This window comes from Cinclus cinclus, chromosome 34 (genome assembly GCF_963662255.1).
Source record: "Cinclus cinclus chromosome 34, bCinCin1.1, whole genome shotgun sequence".
Lineage (NCBI taxonomy): Eukaryota > Metazoa > Chordata > Aves > Passeriformes > Cinclidae > Cinclus > Cinclus cinclus.
In genome coordinates, this window is record NC_085079.1 from 294,859 (window position 1) to 314,891 (window position 20,033).

Below are 20,033 nucleotides of genomic sequence, written 5' to 3' on the forward strand. Positions count from 1 at the left end.
CCCCCAAAAACCCCAAAGAAAGCCCAAAAATACCCCAAAAATACCCCAAAAAACCCCCAAAAACCCCAAAAACCCTCAAAAAAACACTAAAAAAACCCCAAAATATCCCCAAAACCCCACAAAAAAAACCCCAAAAAACCCAAAAATCCCCAAAAAAACCCCATAAAACCCCCAAAAAACCCAAAAAACTCAAACCCCCAAAACCCCCCAAAATATCCCCAAAAAAAACCCAAAAATATCCCCAAAACCCCAAATACTCCAGAAATCCCCCCAAAAAACCCAAAAAAAACCCTAAAACACCCAAAATATCCCCAAAACCCCCCAAAAACCCCCAAATATCCCCAAAAAAGCCCCAAAACCCCCCCAAGAAAACCCCCCAAAACCCCCCAAAAACCCCCCAAAAAAACCCCGAAAAAACCCAAAAAAACCCCAAAAACCCCAAACCCCAAAAATACCCCCAAAAAAACCCAAAAAACCCCAAAACCCCCCCAAAAAACCCTAAAAAACCCCAAATATTCCCAACCCCCCCAAAAAACCCCCAAAACCCCAAAGAAACCCCAAAAATCCCCCCCAAAAAACCCCCCCAAAAACCCCAAAAATCCCCCAAAAAAACCCCAAAAACCCCCCAAAAACCCAAAAAAACTCCAAAAAACCCCCCAAAAAAACCCCAAAATATCCCCAAACCCCCCCAAAAAACCCCAAAACCCCTAAAACCCCAAAAATCCCCCAAAAAACCCCCCCAAAAAAACCCAAAAAACCCAAAATATCCCCAAACCCCCCCAAAAAATCCAAAAAAACCCCAAAACCCCCAAACCTCCAAAAATCCCCCAAAAAACCCAAAAAACCCCCAAAAAACCCCAAAATATCCCCAAAATCCCCCAAAAAATCCCCAAAACCCCCCAAAAAAACCCCCCAAAACCCCCCAAAAAACCCAAAAAAAACCCAAAACCCCCGAAAAAAAACCCAAAAAACCCCCAAAAACCCACAAAAAAACCCCAAAAACCCCAAAGAAAGCCCAAAAATACCCCAAAAATACCCCAAAAAACCCCCCAAAACCCCAAAAACCCTCAAAAAAACCCTAAAAAAACCCCAAAATATCCCCAAAACCCCACAAAAAAAACCCCAAAAAACCCAAAAATCCCCAAAAAAACCCCATAAAACCCCCAAAAAACCCAAAAAAACTCAAACCCCCAAAACCCTCCAAAATATCCCCAAAAAAACCCAAAAATATCCCCAAAACCCCCCCAAAACCCCCCAAAAACATCCCCAAAAAAACCCAAAAATATCCCCAAAACCCCCCATAAACCCCAAAAAAACCCAAAAAAAAACCCAAAAAATTCCCCCAAAAAAAGCCCCAAAAACCCCAAAAAACCCCCGAAAAAAACCCAAAAAAACCCCAAAAACCCCAAACCCCAAAAATACCCCCCAAAAAAACCCTAAAAAACCCCAAAATATCCCCAACCCCTCCAAAAAACCCCCAAAACCCCAAAGAAACCCCAAAAATCCCCCCAAAAAAACCCCCCAAAAACCCCAAAAATCCCCCAAAAAAACCCAAAAACCCCCCAAAAACCCAAAAAAACTCCAAAAACCCCCCAAAAAAACCCCAAAATATCCCCAAACCCCCCCAAAAACCCCCAAAAAAACCCAAAAAAACCCCAAAAACCCCCCAAAAATACCCCCAAAAAATCCCAAAATATCCCCAAAACCCCCCCAAAAAAACCCCAAAAAAACCCAAAAAAGCCCCAAAAAAACCCAAAAAAGCCCCAAAAAAACTCCAAAAAACCCCCCAAAAAAAACCCCAAAATATCCCCAAAACCCCCCAAAAAAACCCAAAAAACCCCAAACCCCAAAAATACCCCCAAAAAATCCCAAAATATCCTCAAAACCCCCCCCAAAAAACCCCAAAAAACCCCAAAATATCCCCATAACCCCCCCCCAAAAAAACCCCAAAACCCCCAAAAAACCCAAAAAGCCCCAAAAAAACCCCAAAATTTTCCTCTTTGGGATTCACCGGCGCGGGGGGGCAGGAAACTCTTGAGGCGAATTTGTCCCTGCACGTCGATCTTCAGGGGGGTGCCCTGGGCAAAAATCGGGCAATTTTGGGGCTTTTTGGGGCAAAATCCCCCACTTTGGGGATTTTGGGGGATTTTGGGGATTTTTTGGGGATTTTTTGGGGTTTTTTTTGGGGTTTTTTTGGGGTTTTTTCGGGCTCACGTCGGAGGCGACGACGACCGAGAGGCGCTCGAGGACATCCACGAAGACCTCGGGCCTGGGGGGCTGGGGGACAATTTTGGGGAGAAATTGGAGCTTTTTGGGGTTTTTGGGGATTTTTTGGGGTTTTTGGGGATTTTTTGGGATTTTTTGCGGGGGTTTTTTGGGGATTTTTTAGGATTTTTTAGGGATTTTTTGGGGATTTTCTGAGGAATTCTTGTGAATTTTTTGAGATTTTCTGGGGGGTTTTGGGGATTTTTTTCAGATTTTTTGGGGATTTTTTTGGATTTTTTGGGGATTTTTGGAGATTTTTTGGGGATTTTTTGGGGGAATTTATGGGATATTTTGGGGGATTTTTTTGGGTTTTTTGGGGTTTCTTCAGGAAATTTTGAGAGATTTTTTGGGATTTTTTGGGGGATTTTTTTTGGATTTTTTGGGGATTTTTTGGGATTTCTTTGGGATTTTTTGGGGCTTTTCTGGGGATTTTTGGGGATTTCTTTGGGATTTTTTGGGGATTTTTTGGGATTGTTTGGGGGATTTTTTTGGGATTTTTTGGAGATACTTTTGGGGGGATTTTTGGGATTTTCTTGGGAAATTTTGAGAATTTTTTGAGATTATTTGGGTGATTTTTTGGGGATTTTTTATTGGGATTTGATGGAATTTTTTGGGGATTTTTGGGGATTTTTTGGGGATTTTTTGGGGATTTTTTGGGGGATTTTTTGGGGGATTTTTTGGGGATTTTTTGGGATTTTTTTGGGATTTTTTGGGGATTTTTGGGCATTTTTTTGGGGTTTTTTTTGGGTTTTTTTTTGGGGTTTTTCGGGCTCACGTCGGAGGCGACGACGACCGAGAGGCGCTCGAGGACGTCCACGAAGACCTCGGGCCTGGGGGGCTGGGGGACAATTTTGGGGAGAAATTGGAGCTTTTTGGGGTTTTTGGGGATTTTTTGGGGTTTTTGGGGATTTTTTGGGATTTTTTGGGATTTTTTGCGGGGGTTTTTTGGGGATTTTTTAGGATTTTTTAGGGATTTTCTGAGGAATTCTTGTGAATTTTTTGAGATTTTCTGGGGGGTTTTTGGGATTTTTTTCGGATTTTTTGGGGATTTTTTGGGGATTTTTTTGGATTTTTTGGGGATTTTTGGAGATTTTTTGGGGATTTTTTGGGGGAATTTTTGGGATATTTTGGGGGATTTTTGGGGGTTTTTTGGGGTTTCTTCAGGAAATTTTGAGAGATTTTTTGGGATTTTTTGGGGGATTTTTTTGGGTTTTTTGGGGATTTTTTGGGATTTCTTTGGGATTTTTTGGGGCTTTTCTGGGGATTTTTGGGGATTTCTTTGGGATTTTTTGGGGATTTTTTGGGATTGTTTGGGGGATTTTTTTGGGATTTTTTGGAGATACTTTTGGGGGGATTTTTGGGATTTTCTTGGGAAATTTTGAGAATTTTTTGAGATTATTTGGGTGATTTTTTGGGGATTTTTTGTTGGGATTTGATGGGATTTTTTGGGGATTTTTTGGGGATTTTTTGGGGGATTTTTTGGGGGATTTTTTGGGGATTTTTTGGGATTTTTTTGGGATTTTTTTGGGATTTTTTGGGGATTTTTGGGGATTTTTTGGGGATTTTTTGGGGATTTTTTGGGGGATTTTTTGGGGGATTTTTTGGGGATTTTTTGGGATTTTTTTGGGATTTTTTGGGGATTTTTGGGCATTTTTTTGGGGTTTTTTTTGGGGTTTTTTTTGGGGTTTTTTCGGGCTCACGTCGGAGGCGACGACGACCGAGAGGCGCTCGAGGACGTCCACGAAGACCTCGGGCCTGGGGGGCTGGGGGACAATTTTGGGGAGAAATTGGAGCTTTTTGGGGTTTTTGGGGATTTTTTGGGGTTTTTGGGGATTTTTTGGGATTTTTTGCGGGGGTTTTTTGGGGATTTTTTAGGATTTTTTAGGGATTTTCTGAGGAATTCTTGTGAATTTTTTGAGATTTTCTGGGGGGTTTTTGGGATTTTTTTTGGATTTTTTGGGGATTTTTTGAGATTTTTTTGGGGATGTTTTGAGATTTTTTGGGGATTTTTGGAGATTTTTTGGGGATTTTCTGAGGAATTTTTGGGATATTTTGGGGATTTTTTGGGAATTTTTGGGGATTTTTTTGGTATTTTTTAGGGATTTTTTGGGGATTCGTTTTGAAATTTTTGGTTTTTTGGGTGGTTTTTTTTTTTTTTTTTTGGGAATTTTTTTGGGGGGAATTTTTGGGATATTTTGGGGGATTTTTTGGGGATTTTTTGATTTTGGGGGATTTTTTGGGGGGCAGATTTTGGACAGATTTGGCTCAATTTTAATCTGATTTTAAGCGGGAATTTTGGGAATTCTGAGCTGGGAATTTCTGGAATTCTGAGCTGGGAATTTTGGGAATTCTGAGCTGGGAATTTCTGGAATTCCGGGTTTGGAATTTTGGGAATTCCGGGAATTTCAAGGTGGGAATTTCGGGCTGGGTGTTTTGGGAATTTGAGGAATTTTGGGATTTTTGAGCTGGGAATTTCGGGAATTTTGGGAATTTCAGGCTGGGAATTTCGGGAATTTAGGGCTGGGAATTTTGGGAATTCTGAGCTAGGAATTTTGGGATGGGAATTTTTTTGGGAATTTCGAGCTGGGAATTTTGGGAATTCTGGGAATTTCAGGAATTTCGAGCTGGGAATTTCGTGAATTTCAGGATTTCTGGATATTTTGATCTGGGAATTTTGGGAATTTTGGGAATTTTGGGACTTCTGAGCTGGGGATTTTGGGAATTTTGGGAATTTCAGGCTGGGAATTTTGGGAATTTCGGGAATTTTGAGCTGGGAATTTTGGGAATTCTGGGAAATTCAAGATGGGAATTTTCGGGAGTTCCGGGAATTTCGGGCTGGGAATTTTGGGAATTTCAGGAATTCTGGGAATTTTGAGCTGGGAATTTTGGGAATTTTGAGCTGGGAATTTTGGGAATTTCAGGCTGGGAATTTTGGGAGTTCCGGGAATTTTGGGCTGGGAATTTTGGGAATTTTGGGAATTTTGAGCTGGGAATTTTGGGAATTCTAGGAAATTCAAGCTGGGAATTTTGGGAATTTCGGGCTGGGAATTGCAGGAATTTTGGGAATTTTGAGCTGGGAATTTTGGGAATTTCGGGCTGGGAATTTTGGGAATTCTGGGAATTTTGAGCTGGGAATTTTGGGAATTCTGGGAAATTCAGGCTGGGAATTTCGGGAATTTCAGGAATTCGGGGAATTTTGAACAGGGAATTCGGGGAATTTTGTGGAATTTGGGAGCCCACCTGGTCCCCCCGAGGTGGGGGGAGGGGTCTCAGGGCCGCCCCCCCCGGCACCACCCGGCTCTGCTGCGTCTCCGCCCCGAACTGCCAAAAAAATAAAACCAAAAAAACCCCCAAAATTTAAAAATTTAAACATTTCGGGATTTTCCCCAGAATTCCGCAATTTTTTTTTTTCCCCCAAAAAATTTGGGAATTTTTTTTTTTTTTTTTTTTTTTTGCGGGGGTGGGGGAAATTTTGGGAATTTTGGGAACCAGCCAGCCCCACCCCCCCAAATGGGAAAAAAAAAAATACACAAAAAAGAAAAAAAATTTGGGGATTTTTCCCAGAATTCCGCAATTTTCTTTTTCTTTTTTTTCCCAAAAAACTTTGGGAATTTTTTTTTTGGGAATTTTGGGGAACCCACCAGCCCCACGGATCCCAGCTCCACCCCCCAAACTGGGAAAAAAATACAAAAAAAACTGCCCCAAAAAAAATGAAAATTTTGGGATTTTTTTCCCAGAATTCCGCGTTTTTTTTTTTTTCCTTCCCAAAAAAATTTGGGAATTTTGGTTTTTTTTGGGAATTCTGGGGATCCACCAGCCCCACGGATCCCAGCTCCACCCCCCAAACTGGGAAAAAAAACAAAAAAAAAAAACCTAAAAAAAATTGAAAATTTCGGGATTTTCCCCCCAGATTTCCGTAATTTTTTTTTTTTTCCTCCCAAAAAAATTTGGGAATTTTTTTTTTGGAATTTTGGGAATTCTGGGGACCCACCAGCCCCACGGATCCCAGGTCGAGCAGGCTGAAGGGTTTGGGGCTCTCGGGCTCCGAGTGCACGAGGCTGCGCAGGATTTCGGGAGTCGTCGTCTGGATGTGCCCAAAATCCTGGGAATTTTTTTTGGGGGGGGGAAGGGAAATTGGGAATTTTGGGGTTCTTTTTTGGTGGTTGAGGGGGGAGGGGAAATCGGGAATTTTGGGGGTCCAGGAGGTCTGGGTTGGCCCCAAAGTGGTTCCCAGTGCTCCCAGTCCCATCCCAGTGCTCCCAGTCCCATCCCAGTCCCATCCCAGTCCATCCCAGTGCTCCCAGTCCCATCCCAGTCCATCCCAGTGCTCCCAGTCCATCCCAGTCCATCCCAGTGCTCCCAGTCCATCCCAGTCCATCCCAGTCCCATCCCAGTCCATCCCAGTGCTCCCAGTCCCATCCCAGTCCATCCCAGTCCCATCCCAGTCCATCCCAATGCTCCCAGTCCCATCCCAGTGCTCCCAGTCCCATCCCAGTCCATCCCAGTGCTCCCAGTCCCATCCCAGTCCCATCCCAGTCTCATCCCAGTCCATCCCAGTGCTCCCAGTCCCATCCCAGTCCATCCCAGTCCATCCCAATCCATCCCAATCCCATCCCAATCCCAGCCCAGTCCATCCCATTCCCCTCCCAGTTTAATCCTGTCCATCCCAATCCATCCCAGTCCATCCCAGTCCATCCCAGTCCATCCCAGTCCATCCCAATCCATCCCAGTCTCATCCCAGTCCAGCCCAATCCCATCCCAGTCCATCCCAGTCCCATCCCAGTCCATCCCAGTCCATCCCAGTCCATCCCAATCCCCTCCCAGTCCATCCCAGTCCATCCCAGTCCGTCCCCGTCCATCCCAGTCTCATCCCAATCCATCCCAGTCTCATCCCAGTCCATCCCAATCCATCCCAGTCCATCCCAGTCCATCCCAGTCTCATCCCAATCCATCCCAGTCTCATCCCAGTCTCATCCCAGTCCAGCCCAATCCCATCCCAGTCCATCCCAGTCCCATCCCAGTCCATCCCAGTCCATCCCAGTCTCATCCCAGTCCATCCCAGACCCATCCCAGTCCATCCCAGTCTCATCCTAGTCCCATCCCAGTCCATCCCAGTCCATCCCAGTCCATCCCAGTCTCATCCCAGTCCATCCCAGACCCATCCCAGTCCATCCCAGTCCCATCCCAGTCCCATCCCAGTCCCATCCCAGTCCATCCCAGTCCATCCCAATCCCCTCCCAGTCCGTCCCCGTCCATCCCAATCCATCCCATTCCCATCCCAGTCTGTCCCAGTTACCACCAGTTCCTCCAGGAGCTCCCCCACCAGTCCCAGGTTCATTCCCAAACTTTTCTCGCTCAAGGGGCCACAGAAATCCCGGAGCAGCGTCACCAACCTGGGCACAGCCAAAACTCCCCAAATCCACCCCAAAAAATCCCCAAATCTGCCCCAAGCCCACCCAAAAAATAAACCCAAAAATTTCCCCAGAAATCCCTGGGAAAAAAAAATCCCCCCGAAAAATAGAATAGAATAAAGTTATAAAATAAAATGAAATAAAATAAAGTAAAATAAAATAAAATAAAATAAAATAAAATACAATAAAACAAAATAAAACAAAATAAAACAAAATGAAAAAAAATAAAGTAAAACAAAATGAAAACACAAAAAACCTTCCCCCCTTCAAATCCTTTAAAATCTCCCAAAATTCCCCCCCACTAAAAATTCCCAAAATTCTGACAAAAAAATTCCTGAAAATCCTCCCCAAAAATTCCTGAAAAATTCCTGAAAAGTCCCCAGAAAAATTTCTGAAAAATTCCCTAAAAGTCACCTCAAAAATTCCCTACAAATCCCTTGATAAATTTCTGAAAAATGCCCCAAAAATCCTCTGAAAAATTCCTGAAAAATTTTGTAAAAATCCCCTTAAAAAATGCTGAAAAATTCCCTTAAAATCCCCTCCAAAATTCTTGAAAAATTCACAAAGAAATCCCGATAAATTCCTGAAAAATTTCCAAAAAATCCTGATAAATTCCTGAAAAATTCCCTAAAAATTTCCCTAAAAAATCCCCTCCAAAGTTTCTGAAAAATTCCCAAAAAATCCCCTCAAAAATTCCTGAAAAATTCCCTAAAAATCCCAATAAATTCCGGAAAAATTCCCTAAAAATCGTCTGAAAAATTCCTGAAAAATCCCCAAAAAATCCTCTCCAAAATTCCTGAAAAATTCCCAGAAAAATTCCCTAAAAAATTCCCTAAAATCCCCTCCAAAATTCCTGAAAAATTCCCAAAAAATCCCCTGAAAAATTCCTGAAAAATTCCCAAAGACTCCCTGAAAAATTCCCGAAAAATTCCCAAAAATCCCGATAAATTCCTGAAAAATCCCCTAAAAATGTCCCTAAATCCCCTGCAAAACTCCTGAAAAATTCCCAAAAATCCCCTGAAAAATTCCTGAAAAATTCCCAAATAATCCCTTCAAAAATTCCTGAAAAATTCCCTAAAAATCACCTCAAAAATTCCTGAAAAATTTCCAAAAAATCCCGATAAATTCCTGAAAAATCCCCTAAAAATCACCTCAAAAATCCCCTGAAAAATTCCCTAAAATTCCCCTGAAAAATTCCTGAAAAATCCCCAAAAAATTCCCCCTTAAAAAAAAACCCCAAAACCCCCCCCAAAATTAACCCCGTCCTTACCAAACCACCTAAAAACCACCCGAAAATTTAAAAAAAAAATAAATAAAAAAATTTAAAAAAATCCCTCCCGAACTTCCCCGTTCCCAAAAAATTCCAGGAAAATTCCCGGAATTGTGGGATTTTTTTTTTTTAATTATTATTATTATTATTAATTTTTTTTTAATTATTATTTATTTTTTTATTTTACCTGTTCAGGAATTCCACCAAGGTGAAGGGGGAGGCGTCGCCCTCGGTGGTGACCCCCAGGAGGAGCCCCCCGTGCCGGACGTGAGCGAAGTGGAGACCCCCGAGGCTCTGGGGGAGACCCCCCCCCAAAAAAAAAAAAATTTATAAACAGAATTTAAAACAAAACAACAAAAAAAAAAATAAATAAAGGGAATTAAACAAAAAAAAATAAGGAGAGACAAAAATTAAATGAAGAAATTCGCTCGAAATTCATCAAAATCAACCCGAAAATTCAACCGGAAGAATAAAAAAATTCATCCCAAAATTCATCCCAAAAATCAACCAGAAAAATAAAAAAATTCATCCCAAAATTCATCCCAAAATTCATCAAAATCTACCCAAAAAATCAACCAGAAAAATAAAAAAATTCATCCCAAAATTCATCCCAAAAATCAACCAGAAAAATAAAAAAATTCATCCCAAAATTCATCCCAAAATTCATCAAAATCTACCCAAAAATCAACCAGAAAAATAAAAAAATTCATCCCAAAATTCATCCCAAAATTCATCCCAAAATTCATCAAAATCCACCCAAAAATCAACCAGAAAAATAAAAAAATTCATCCCAAAATTCATCAAAATCTACCCAAAAATCAACCAGAAAAATAAAAAAATCCATCCCAAAATTCATCCCAAAATTCATCAAAATCTACCCAAAAATCAACCAGAAAAATAAAAAAATTCATCCCAAAATTCATCCCAAAATTCATCCCAAAATTCATCAAAATCCACCCAAAAATCAACCAGAAAAATAAAAAAATTCATCCCAAAATTCATCCCAAAATTCACCCCAAAAATCAACCAGAAAACTAAAAAATCCATCCCAAAATTCGTCCCAAAATTCGTCCCAAAACAGAAAAATAAAAAAATCCATCCCAAAATCCATCCCAAAATTCATCCCAAAATTCATCCCAAAATTCATCCCAAAATTCATCAAAATCCACCCAAAAATCAACCAGAAAAATAAAAAAATTCATCCCAAAATTCATCCCAAAATTCATCAAAGTCTCAAAAAAAACCCCCCAAAAATTCCAAAAAAATCCAAAAAATCCCTAAAAAAACCCTAAAAAATCCCTAAAATATAAAAAAATCCCTAAAAAAATCCCAAAAAAAATCCCCCAAAAAAATCCCCAAAAAATCCCTTAAAAAACCCAAAAAAATCCCTAAAAAATAAAAAAACCCCTAAAAAAAATCCCCCAAAAAATCCTCAAAAAATTCCAAAAAAATCCCTAAAAATCCCCAAAAGTCCCTAAACCCCCCCAATAAAAGCCCCCCCATTAAAGCCCCCACCCCAATAAAAGCCCCCCAATAAAAACCCCCCAATTAAAAGCCCCCCCAATAAAATCCCAATAAACCCCCCCAATAAAAGCCCCCCCATAAAGCCCCCCCAATTAAACCCCCCCATTAAACCCCCCCAATAAAACCCCCAATAAAAACCCCCAATTAAAACCCCCCAATTAAACCCCCCCATTAAATCCCCCAATAAAAGCCCCCCCATTAAAATCCCCCAATTAAACCCCCCCATTAAACCCCCCCCATTAAACCCCCCAATTAAAATCCCCCCCAATTAAAATCCCCCAATTAAAACCCCCCCATTAAAAGCCCCCCCATTAAACCTCCCCCAATTAAAACCCCCCCCAATTAAAGCCCCCCCAATTAAAGCCCCCCCAATTAAAGCCCCCCCAATAAAACCCCCCATTAAACCCCCCAATTAAAAGCCCCCCCAATAAAAGCCCCCAATTAAAAGCCCCCCCAATTAAACCCCCCCAATTAAAAGCCCCCCCCAATAAAAGCCCCCCCAATTAAAGCCTCCCCAATTAAAAGCCCCCCCATTAAACCCCCCCAAATTAAAGCCCCCCCCAATTAAAGCCCCCAATTAAAAGCCCCCCCAATTAAACCTCCCCAATTAAAAGCCCCCCCATTAAACCCCCCCAAATTAAAGCCCCCCATTAAAAGCCCCCCCAATAAAACCCCCCCAATTAAAGCCCCCCCCAATTAAAGCCCCCAATTAAAAGCCCCCCCAATTAAACCTCCCCAATTAAAAGCCCCCCCATTAAACCCCCCCAAATTAAAGCCTCCCCAATTAAAGCCCCCCCAATAAAACCCCCCCAATTAAAGCCCCCCCCAATTAAAGCCCCCAATTAAAAGCCCCCCCAATAAAACCCCCCCAATTAAAGCCCCCAATTAAAGCCTCCCCAATTAAAGCCCCCCCAATAAAAGCCCCCAATTAAAAGACCCCCATTAAACCCCCCCAAATTAAAGCCCCCCCAATAAAAGCCCCCCCATTAAAGCCCCCCCTATTAAAGCCCCCCCCCTATTAAACCCCCCCCCCCCCCCCCCCCCCACTGACCATGAAGGCGGGGCTGTTCTCGCCCCCCCCGCCGCTCACCCCCCGGTAGAACAGCTCCGTGACGTCACGGGGGGGGCGGGGCGAGTCCCCGCGGACTTCGGGGGGGGTCAAGGAGAATTTGGGGGGAGGGGATTTTGGGGGGATTTGGGGAATTTTGGGGAGATTCTGGGAAGATTTTGGGGGATTTGGGGGATTTTGGGAAATGTGGGGGGATCCTGGGGGAGATTTGGGAATTTTTTTTGGGGAGGGGGGGGAGAATGTTGGGGGTCCCGGGGTGGATTTTGGGGATTTTTGGGGTCCCGGGGTGGATTTTGGGCGTCCCGGACTGGATTTTGGGGATTTTTGGGGTCCCGGGGTGGATTTTGGGCGTCCCGGACTGGATTTTGGGGATTTTTGGGGTCCCGGGGTGGATTTTGGGCGTCCCGGACTGGATTTTGGGGATTTTTGGGGTCCCGGGGTGGATTTTGGGGGTCCCGGGATGGATTTTGGGGGATTTTGGGCGGATACAATCCCTGTGGATCAGGGGGTCCCCCTTGGAGCTGAGGATGAAGAGCTGGGAAAGCATCTGTGGGGGAGGGGAAGGGGGGGTGAGAAAAACGGGGTTCAGAGAGCCCCAAAATTCCCCAAAATAGCCCCAAAACTGAGCCCCCACCCCACCCAAACCCGAACCCGCCAAAAACGGAGCCGCCCTCAAAGCCGAACCCCCCCCACCAAAACCCCGACCCTTCGCCCCAAAAAATCCCCTCAGGACCCCCCAAAAAAACCCAAAATCGCCCTCAAAAAAGCGGCGCGGCCCCTTTAAGAGGGGGCGTGCCCAAGCCCCTTCCGGGCCCCCCGAACCTCCGCTCCCGTTCCCGCCGCCGCCGCGCGCGGGGCCCCGCCCACCGTTGTATCACGTGGACAGCTCCGCGGTTTTCCATTGGTTGGTTTATCCCCGCCTCGGCGCGTCCTCTGTTGTGATTGGCCGGTGCTGTCGTCACGCGGAGGGCGGTCCCTGCGTTTTGATTGGGCGCCCGGCCGTCACGTGGTGCCGGTTTTTCGCGCCACTCTCCGTGAGGTGAAAGCGGTGGCGGGAAAAGAGGAGGGGTGGGGGAGGAGCGGCCGTGAGGGAAAAATCGCGATCGTGAGGGGAAAATCGCGACAGAAGCGACCCCGACATGGCCCCGCGTGATTACGAAAGCGAGAAAGGTTTGTGGCGTGCGGGGGGCGCCGGGACCCCGTTATCGAGCCGCTCTCGGGACCCTTCCTGCGGGTTCTCATCCTCCCCTCTCGCTCTCTGGTTTCCCCTCAGAGAAAGCGAAGCGGTTTTTTCAGGAATTTTATCGGGATGGACCCGACGGGCACAAGGAATTCCCGTACCGGGAGCAGCTGGTGAGGGCCGGCGCCCCCGAATTGACCCTAAAGCCCCCCCCAATCCCCCCAGAGTCTCTCAGGTTACGCTTTGAATCCTCCGCAAAATTCCCCCGAATCCCCTCCCACTTCTTCAGCTCCCTTTCCAAACCCCTTTTTAAACAACGCCGAACCCCCTCCCAAGCCACTCAAATCCTTCCCAAACCCCTCAAATCCCCCCAGACCCTGTCCTCAAAATCCTCTCCCACCTGCTCCAAAATGCCCCCAAATCCCTTCACGTTCCCCCCAACCTCTTCAAAGCTTTTCCGAATCCCCCCAAAACCCCCCATTTCTCACCCCTAACCCCCAATTGCTCACCCCAAACCTTCATAAAACTTTCTTAAACCCACATTTTTTCGCCCCAAACCCCCTCCCACTCCCCAAAAATTTTATAAGCCTTTTCCAAACTCCCCCTTTTTCACCCCAAACCTTTATAAACCTTTCCGAAATCCGCAATTTCTCACATCAAATCTTCATAAACCTTTCGCAAATCCCCCGTTTTCCTCCCCAAATCCTCTCCCACTCCCCCAAACCTTTATAAACCTTTCCCAAACCCTCAATTTCTCACCCCAAACCTTTATAAACCTTTCCCAAACCCCCCATTTTTCACCCCAAACCTTTATAAACCTTTCCCAAAGCCCCCATTTTTCACCCCAAACCTTTATAAACCTTTCCCAAACCCCCCGTTTGTCACCCCAAACCTTCATAAACCATTCCCAAACCCCCCGTTTGTCACCCCAAACCCCCTCCCACTCCCCAAATCCCCCCAAATCCTCTCCCACTCCCCCAAACCTTCATAAACCTTTCCCAAACCCCCCATTTCTCACCCCAAACCTTTATAAACCTTTCCCAAACCCCCCCTTTGTCACCCCAAACCTTTATAAACCTTTCCCAAACCCCCCGTTTCTCACCCCAAACCTTCATAAACCATTCCCAAACCCCCCGTTTGTCACCCCAAACCCCCTCCCACTCCCCAAATCCTCTCCCATTCCCCCAAACCTTTATAAACTTTTCCCAAACCCCCCATTTTTCACCCCAAACCTTTATAAACCATTCCCAAACCCCCCCTTGTCACCCCAAACCTTCATGAACCTTTCCCAAACCCCCCGTTTGTCACCCCAAACCCCCTCCCACTCCCCAAATCCTCTCCCATTCCCCCAAACCTTCATAAACCATTCCCAAACCCCCTATTTTTCACCCCAAACCTTTATAAACCTTTCCCAAACCCTCAATTTCTCACCCCAAACCTTCATAAACCATTCCCAAACCCCCGTTTGTCACCCCAAACCTTTATAAACCTTTCCCAAACCCCCGTTTCTCACCCCAAACCTTCATGAACCTTTCCCAAACCCCCCGTTTGTCACCCCAAACCCCCTCCCACTCCCCAAATCCCCCCCAAATCCTCTCCCATTCCCCCAAGCCTTTATAAACCTTTCCCAAACCCCCCCTTTGTCACCCCAAACCTTCATGAACCTTTCCCAAACCCCCGTTTCTCACCCCAAACCTTCATGAACCTTTCCCAAACCCCCCGTTTGTCACCCCAAACCTTCATGAACCATTCCCAAACCCCCCGTTTCTCACCCCAAACCTTTATAAACCTTTCCCAAACCCCCCCTTTGTCACCCCAAACCTTTATAAACCTTTCCCAAACCCCCGTTTCTCACCCCAAACCTTCATGAACCTTTCCCAAACCCCCCGTTTGTCACCCCAAACCTTCATGAACCATTCCCAAACCCCCCGTTTCTCACCCCAAACCTTCATGAACCTTTCCCAAACCCCCCGTTTGTCACCCCAAACCTTTATAAACTTTCCCCAAACCCCCCGTTTGTCACCCCAAACCCATTCCCCCACAGACAGCTCTGGCTCGCCGGGAGCAGCTCGCCCTGTGGGTGGCCCTGGACGATGTGGCCGAGGACGAGCCCGAGCTGGCCGAGGCCGTGGTGGAGAACGTCCGGCGCTACGGCCGCGTCTTCTCGGACGCCGTGCACGAACTGCTGCCCCTGTACGGCTCTGCCGAGGTCAGGGAACCCCGAATTTGGGATTTTGGGGTGTCCTGGGTGGGATTTTGGGGTGTCCTGGGTGGATTTTGGGTGGTTTTTAGGAGATTTTGGGTGGTTTTAGGGTCACGGTGGGTCAGTGTTGCTGCCCCTGTACGGCTCTGCCGAGGTCAGGGAACCCCGAATTTGGGATTTTGGGGTGTCCTGGGTGGGATTTTGGGGTGTCCTGGGTGGATTTTGGGTGGTTTTTAGGAGATTTTGGGTGGTTTTAGGGTCACGGTGGGTCAGTGTTGCTGCCCCTGTACGGCTCTGCCGAGGTCAGGGAACCCCGAATTTGGGATTTTGGGGTGTCCTGGGTGGATTTTGGGTGGTTTTTAGGAGATTTTGGGTGGTTTTAGGGTCACGGTGGGTCAGTGTTGCTGCCCCTGTACGGCTCTGCCGAGGTCAGGGAACCCCGAATTTGGGATTTTGGGGTGTCCTGGGTGGATTTTGGGTGGTTTTTAGGAGATTTTGGGTGGTTTTAGGGTCACGGGGGGTCAGTGTTGCTGCCCCTGTACGGCTCTGCCGAGGTCAGGGAACCCCGAATTTGGGATTTTGGGATGTCCTGGGTGGGATTTTGGCGTGTCCTGGGTGGGATTTTGGCGTGTCCTGGGTGGATTTTGGGTGGTTTTTAGGAGATTTTGGGTGGTTTTAGGGTCACGGGGGGTCAGTGTTGCTGCCCCTGTACGGCTCTGCTGAGATCAGGGAACCCCGAATTTGGGATTTTGGGGTGTCCTGGGTGGATTTTGGGTGGTTTTAGGAGATTTTGGGTGGTTTTAGGGTCACGGTGGGTCAGTGTTGCTGCCCCTGTACGGCTCTGCCGAGGTCAGGGAACCCTGAATTTGGGATTTTGGGGTGTCCTGGGTGGATTTTGGGTGGTTTTTAGGAGATTTTGGGTGGTTTTAGGGTCACGGTGGGTCAGTGTTGCTGTCCCTGTACGGCTCTGCCGAGGTCAGGGAACCCCGAATTTGGGATTTTGGGGTGTCCTGGGTGGATTTTGGGTGGTTTTTAGGAGATTTTGGGTGGTTTTAGGGTCACGGGGGGTCAGTGTTGCTGCCCCTGTACGGCTCTGCCGAGATCAGGGAACCCCGAATTTGGGATTTTGGGGTGTCCTGGGTGGGATTTTGGCGTGTCCTGGGTGGATTTTGGGTGGTTTTTAGGAGATTTTGGGTGGTTTTAGGGTCACGGTGGGTCAGTGTTGCTGCCCCTGTACGGCTCTGCCGAGGTCAGGGAACCCCGAATTTGGGATTTTGGGATGTCCTGGGTGGATTTTGGGTGGTTTTTAGGAGATTTTGGGTGGTTTTAGGGTCACGGGGGGTCAGTGCTGCTGCCCCTCTATGGCTCTGCTGAGATCAGGGAACCCCGAATTTGGGATTTTGGGGTGTCCTGGGTGGATTTTGGGTGGTTTTTAGGAGATTTTGGGTGGTTTTAGGGTCACGGGGGGTCAGTGTTGCTGCCCCTGTACGGCTCTGCCGAGGTCAGGGAACCCCGAATTTGGGATTTTGGGGTGTCCTGGGTGGGATTTTGGGGTGTCCTGGGTGGGATTTTGGATTGTCCTGGGTGGATTTTGAGTGGTTTTTAGGAGATTTTGGGTGGTTTTAGGGTCACGGTGGGTCAGTGTTGCTGTCCCTGTACGGCTCTGCCGAGGTCAGGGAACCCCGAATTTGGGATTTTGGGGTGTCCTGGGTGGGATTTTGGGGTGTCCTGGGTGGGATTTTGGGTGGTTTTCAGGAGTTTTTGGGTGGTTTTGGGATCATGGGGTGGCTCCTGCCCTCCTGGACATTTACCTGGTGAACTTTGAGGTGCTTTTGGACCATTTTTAAATTTTTTTTTTGCCCTTTTTTTTTTTTTTTTCGGTGATTTTGGGTTAATTCTGCTTGAAGGATACCTCAGACTCACCTTGAGCCCCCTCCCCAAATTTCCTCCCTCCCCAGGCCCCCCCTCGAGACCCCCTGGACGTTTACCTGGAGCATCGGCTGCTGCTGGAGCAGCGGGGCCGGGCTGGGGGAGCCCCCAGGACCCCCCAAAATCAATTCCCCCCGGAGCTGCTGCGGCGTTTGTGAGTCTGGGCAGGGCCCTGATGACCCCAGACCCAATTCCTGGGCACCCCAAAATCCCCATTTCTCCCCCATTTTTCCTTCCCCCCAAAATCCCCCATTTTTCCTTCCCCCCAAAATCCCCCATTTTTCCTTCCCCCCAAAATCCCGATTTCTCCCCCATTTTTTCCCCCCAAAATCCCCATTTCTCCCCCATTTTTCCTTCCCCCCAAATCCCCATTTCTCCCCCATTTTTCTCCCACTTCTTGCCCCAAAATCTCCCATTTCTGCCCCCATTATTTCTCTCATTTTCCCCAAAAAATCCCCATTTCTCCCCCCTTTTTCCCCCCCAAATTCCCCTTTTTTTCCCCATTATTTCTCTCATTTTCTCCCCAAAATGCCCTTTTCTCCCCCATTTCCCCCCAAAATCCCCATTTTTTACCCCCCCACATCCCCATTTCTCCCCCATTTCCCCCCAAAATCCCCATTTTTTACCCCCCCACATCCCCATTTCATCCCCATTTTCCCCCCCACATCCCCATTTCTCCCCCATTTCCCCCCAAAATCCCCATTTCTCCCCCCCACATCCCCATTTCTCCCCCATTTTTCCCCCAAATCCCCATTTTTCCCCCCCACATCCCCATTTCTCCCCCATTTCAACCCAAAATCCCCATTTTTTCCCCCCCATCCCCATTTCTCCCCCATTTCCCCCCCCCACATCCCCATTTCTCCCCCATTTTTCCCCAAATCCCCATTTTTCCCCCCACATCCCCATTTCTCCCCCATTTCCCCCCCCCCACATCCCCATTTCTCCCCCATTTCTCCCCCCCACATCCCCATTTCTCCCCCATTTTTCCCCAAATCCCCATTTTTCTCCCCAAAATCGAGCTCTATTTCCGTGCCCCGTCCTGCTCCAAGGCTCTGTCCCAGCAGGAGCTCTTGGTTCCCCATTTCCTTCTCCCCAAAATCCCCCATTTCCTTCTCTCCAAAATCCCCCATTTTTCCCCCATTTCTTGCCCCAAAACCCCCCATTTCTTGCCCCAAAATTCCCCATTTCTTGCCCCAAAATCTCCCACTTCTTGTCCATTTTTTCCTCTCATTTTTTCCCCCTAAAATTCCCCATTTCCTTCTCCCCAAAATCCCCCATTTTTCTCCCCCTTCTTGCCCCAAAATCTCCCATTTCTTCCCCCATTATTTCTCTCATTTTCCCCCCAAAATCCCCCTTTTTCCCCCCCAAATCCCCCTTTTTTTCCCCATTATTTCTCTCATTTTCTCCCCAAAATGCCCTTTTCTCCCCCATTTCCCCCCAAAATCCCCATTTTCCCCCCCCCCTCATCCCCATTTCTCCCCCATTTCACCCCAAAATCCCCATTTCTCCCCCCCCATATCCCCATTTCTCCCCCATTTTTCCCCCAAATCCCCATTTCCCCCCCCCACATCCCCATTTCCCCCCCCCCACATCCCCATTTCTCCCCCATTTCTCCCCCCCCACATCCCCATTTCTCCCCCATTTCCCCCCAAAATCCCCATTTCTCCCCCCCCACATCCCCATTTCTCCCCCATTTTCCCCCCAAAGTCCCCATTTTCCCCCTCCCCACATCCCCATTTCTCCCCCATTTTCTCCCCAAATCCCTATTTTTTCCCCCCCCCATCCCCATTTCTCCCCCATTTCTCCCCCCCCATCCCCATTTCTCCCCCATTTTTCCCCCAAATCCCCATTTTCCCCCCCCCCACATCCCCATTTCTCCCCCATTTTTCCCCAAATCCCCATTTCCCCCCCCCATCCCCATTTCTCCCCCATTTTTCCCCAAATCCCCATTTTTCTCCCCAAAAGCGAGCTCTATTTCCGTGCCCCGTCCTGCTCCAAGGCTCTGTCCCCCCGCGAGCTCCGGGCCGGCAGCATCGGGGCCCTGGTGACCGTGCAGGGCGTGGTGACCCGAGCCAGCGACGTGCGGCCCCTGCTGCGGGTGGCCACCTACAGCTGTGACCAGTGCGGGGCCGAGACCTACCAGCCGGTACTGGGACATACTGGGACATACTGGGATGGACTGGGATAGACTGGGAGGGGTTTGGAACCATTTCCAGGGGTTTTTTAAGGGATTTTTTAAGGTTTTTGGGGGATTTTGGGGTCTCAGTGCCACTTACAGCTGTGACCAGTGCGGGGCCGAGACCTACCAGCCGGTACTGGGACATACTGGGATGGACTGGGACATACTGGGATAGACTGGGACATACTGGGATAGACTGGGATAGACTGGGAGGGGTTTGGAACCATTTCCAGGGGTTTTTTAAGGGATTTTTTAAGGTTTTTGGGGGATTTTGGGGTCTCAGTGCCACCTACAGCTGTGAGCAGTGCGGGGCTGAGACCTACCAGCCGGTACTGGGACAGACTGGGATATACTGGGATAGACTGGGATAGACTGGGAGGGGTTTGGAACCATTTCCAGGGGTTTTTTAAGGGATTTTTTAAGGTTTTTGGGCGATTTTGGGATCTCAGTGCCACTTACAGCTGTGACCAGTGCGGGGCCGAGACCTACCAGCCGGTACTGGGACATACTGGGACATACTGGGATAGACTGGGATAGACTGGGAGGGGTTTGGAACCATTTCGAGGGTTTTTTTTAAGGGATTTTTTAGGGTTTTTGGGGGATTTTGGGGTCTCAGTGCCACCTACAGCTGTGACCAGTGCGGGGCCGAGACCTACCAGCCGGTACTGGGACATACTGGGACAGACTGGGACATACTGGGATAGACTGGGAGGGGTTTGGAACCATTTCCAGGGGTTTTTTAAGGGATTTTTTAGGGTTTTTGGGGCATTTTGGGGTCTCAGTGCCACCTACAGCTGTGAGCAGTGCGGGGCTGAGACCTACCAGCCGGTACTGGGACATACTGGAACATACTGGGATAGACTGGGACATACTGGGATAGACTGGGAGGGGTTTGGAACCATTTCCAGGGGTTTTTTAAGGGATTTTTTAAGGTTTTTGGGGCATTTTGGGGTCTCAGTGCCACCTACAGCTGTGACCAGTGCGGGGCCGAGACCTACCAGCC

The 20,033-nt window shown here is 47.4% G+C and overlaps 2 protein-coding genes across 2 annotated transcripts in view; one reads left to right on the forward strand and one right to left on the reverse strand.

Annotated features, from left to right (window-relative positions):
- AP4M1 (adaptor related protein complex 4 subunit mu 1) overlaps positions 1-12,086 on the reverse strand; it is a 23,410-nt gene extending 11,324 nt beyond the window's left edge. Inside the window, exons 1-8 of the mRNA XM_062512159.1 lie at positions 12,029-12,086; positions 11,522-11,616; positions 9,134-9,240; positions 7,562-7,658; positions 6,257-6,367; positions 5,506-5,586; positions 3,966-4,028; positions 2,016-2,078 (exon numbers count right to left, since the gene is read on the reverse strand). Of these exons, the coding sequence (XP_062368143.1) occupies positions 2,016-2,078; positions 3,966-4,028; positions 5,506-5,586; positions 6,257-6,367; positions 7,562-7,658; positions 9,134-9,240; positions 11,522-11,616; positions 12,029-12,086 (675 nt within the window). The remainder of the gene's footprint in view (positions 1-2,015; positions 2,079-3,965; positions 4,029-5,505; positions 5,587-6,256; positions 6,368-7,561; positions 7,659-9,133; positions 9,241-11,521; positions 11,617-12,028) is intronic.
- Positions 12,087-12,578: 492 nt separating this feature from the next.
- MCM7 (minichromosome maintenance complex component 7) overlaps positions 12,579-20,033 on the forward strand; it is a 52,824-nt gene continuing 45,369 nt past the window's right edge. Inside the window, exons 1-5 of the mRNA XM_062512149.1 lie at positions 12,579-12,709; positions 12,813-12,892; positions 14,764-14,928; positions 16,881-17,005; positions 18,817-18,997. Coding sequence (XP_062368133.1) covers positions 12,679-12,709; positions 12,813-12,892; positions 14,764-14,928; positions 16,881-17,005; positions 18,817-18,997 — 582 coding nt within the window. The 5' untranslated portion in view covers positions 12,579-12,678. The remainder of the gene's footprint in view (positions 12,710-12,812; positions 12,893-14,763; positions 14,929-16,880; positions 17,006-18,816; positions 18,998-20,033) is intronic.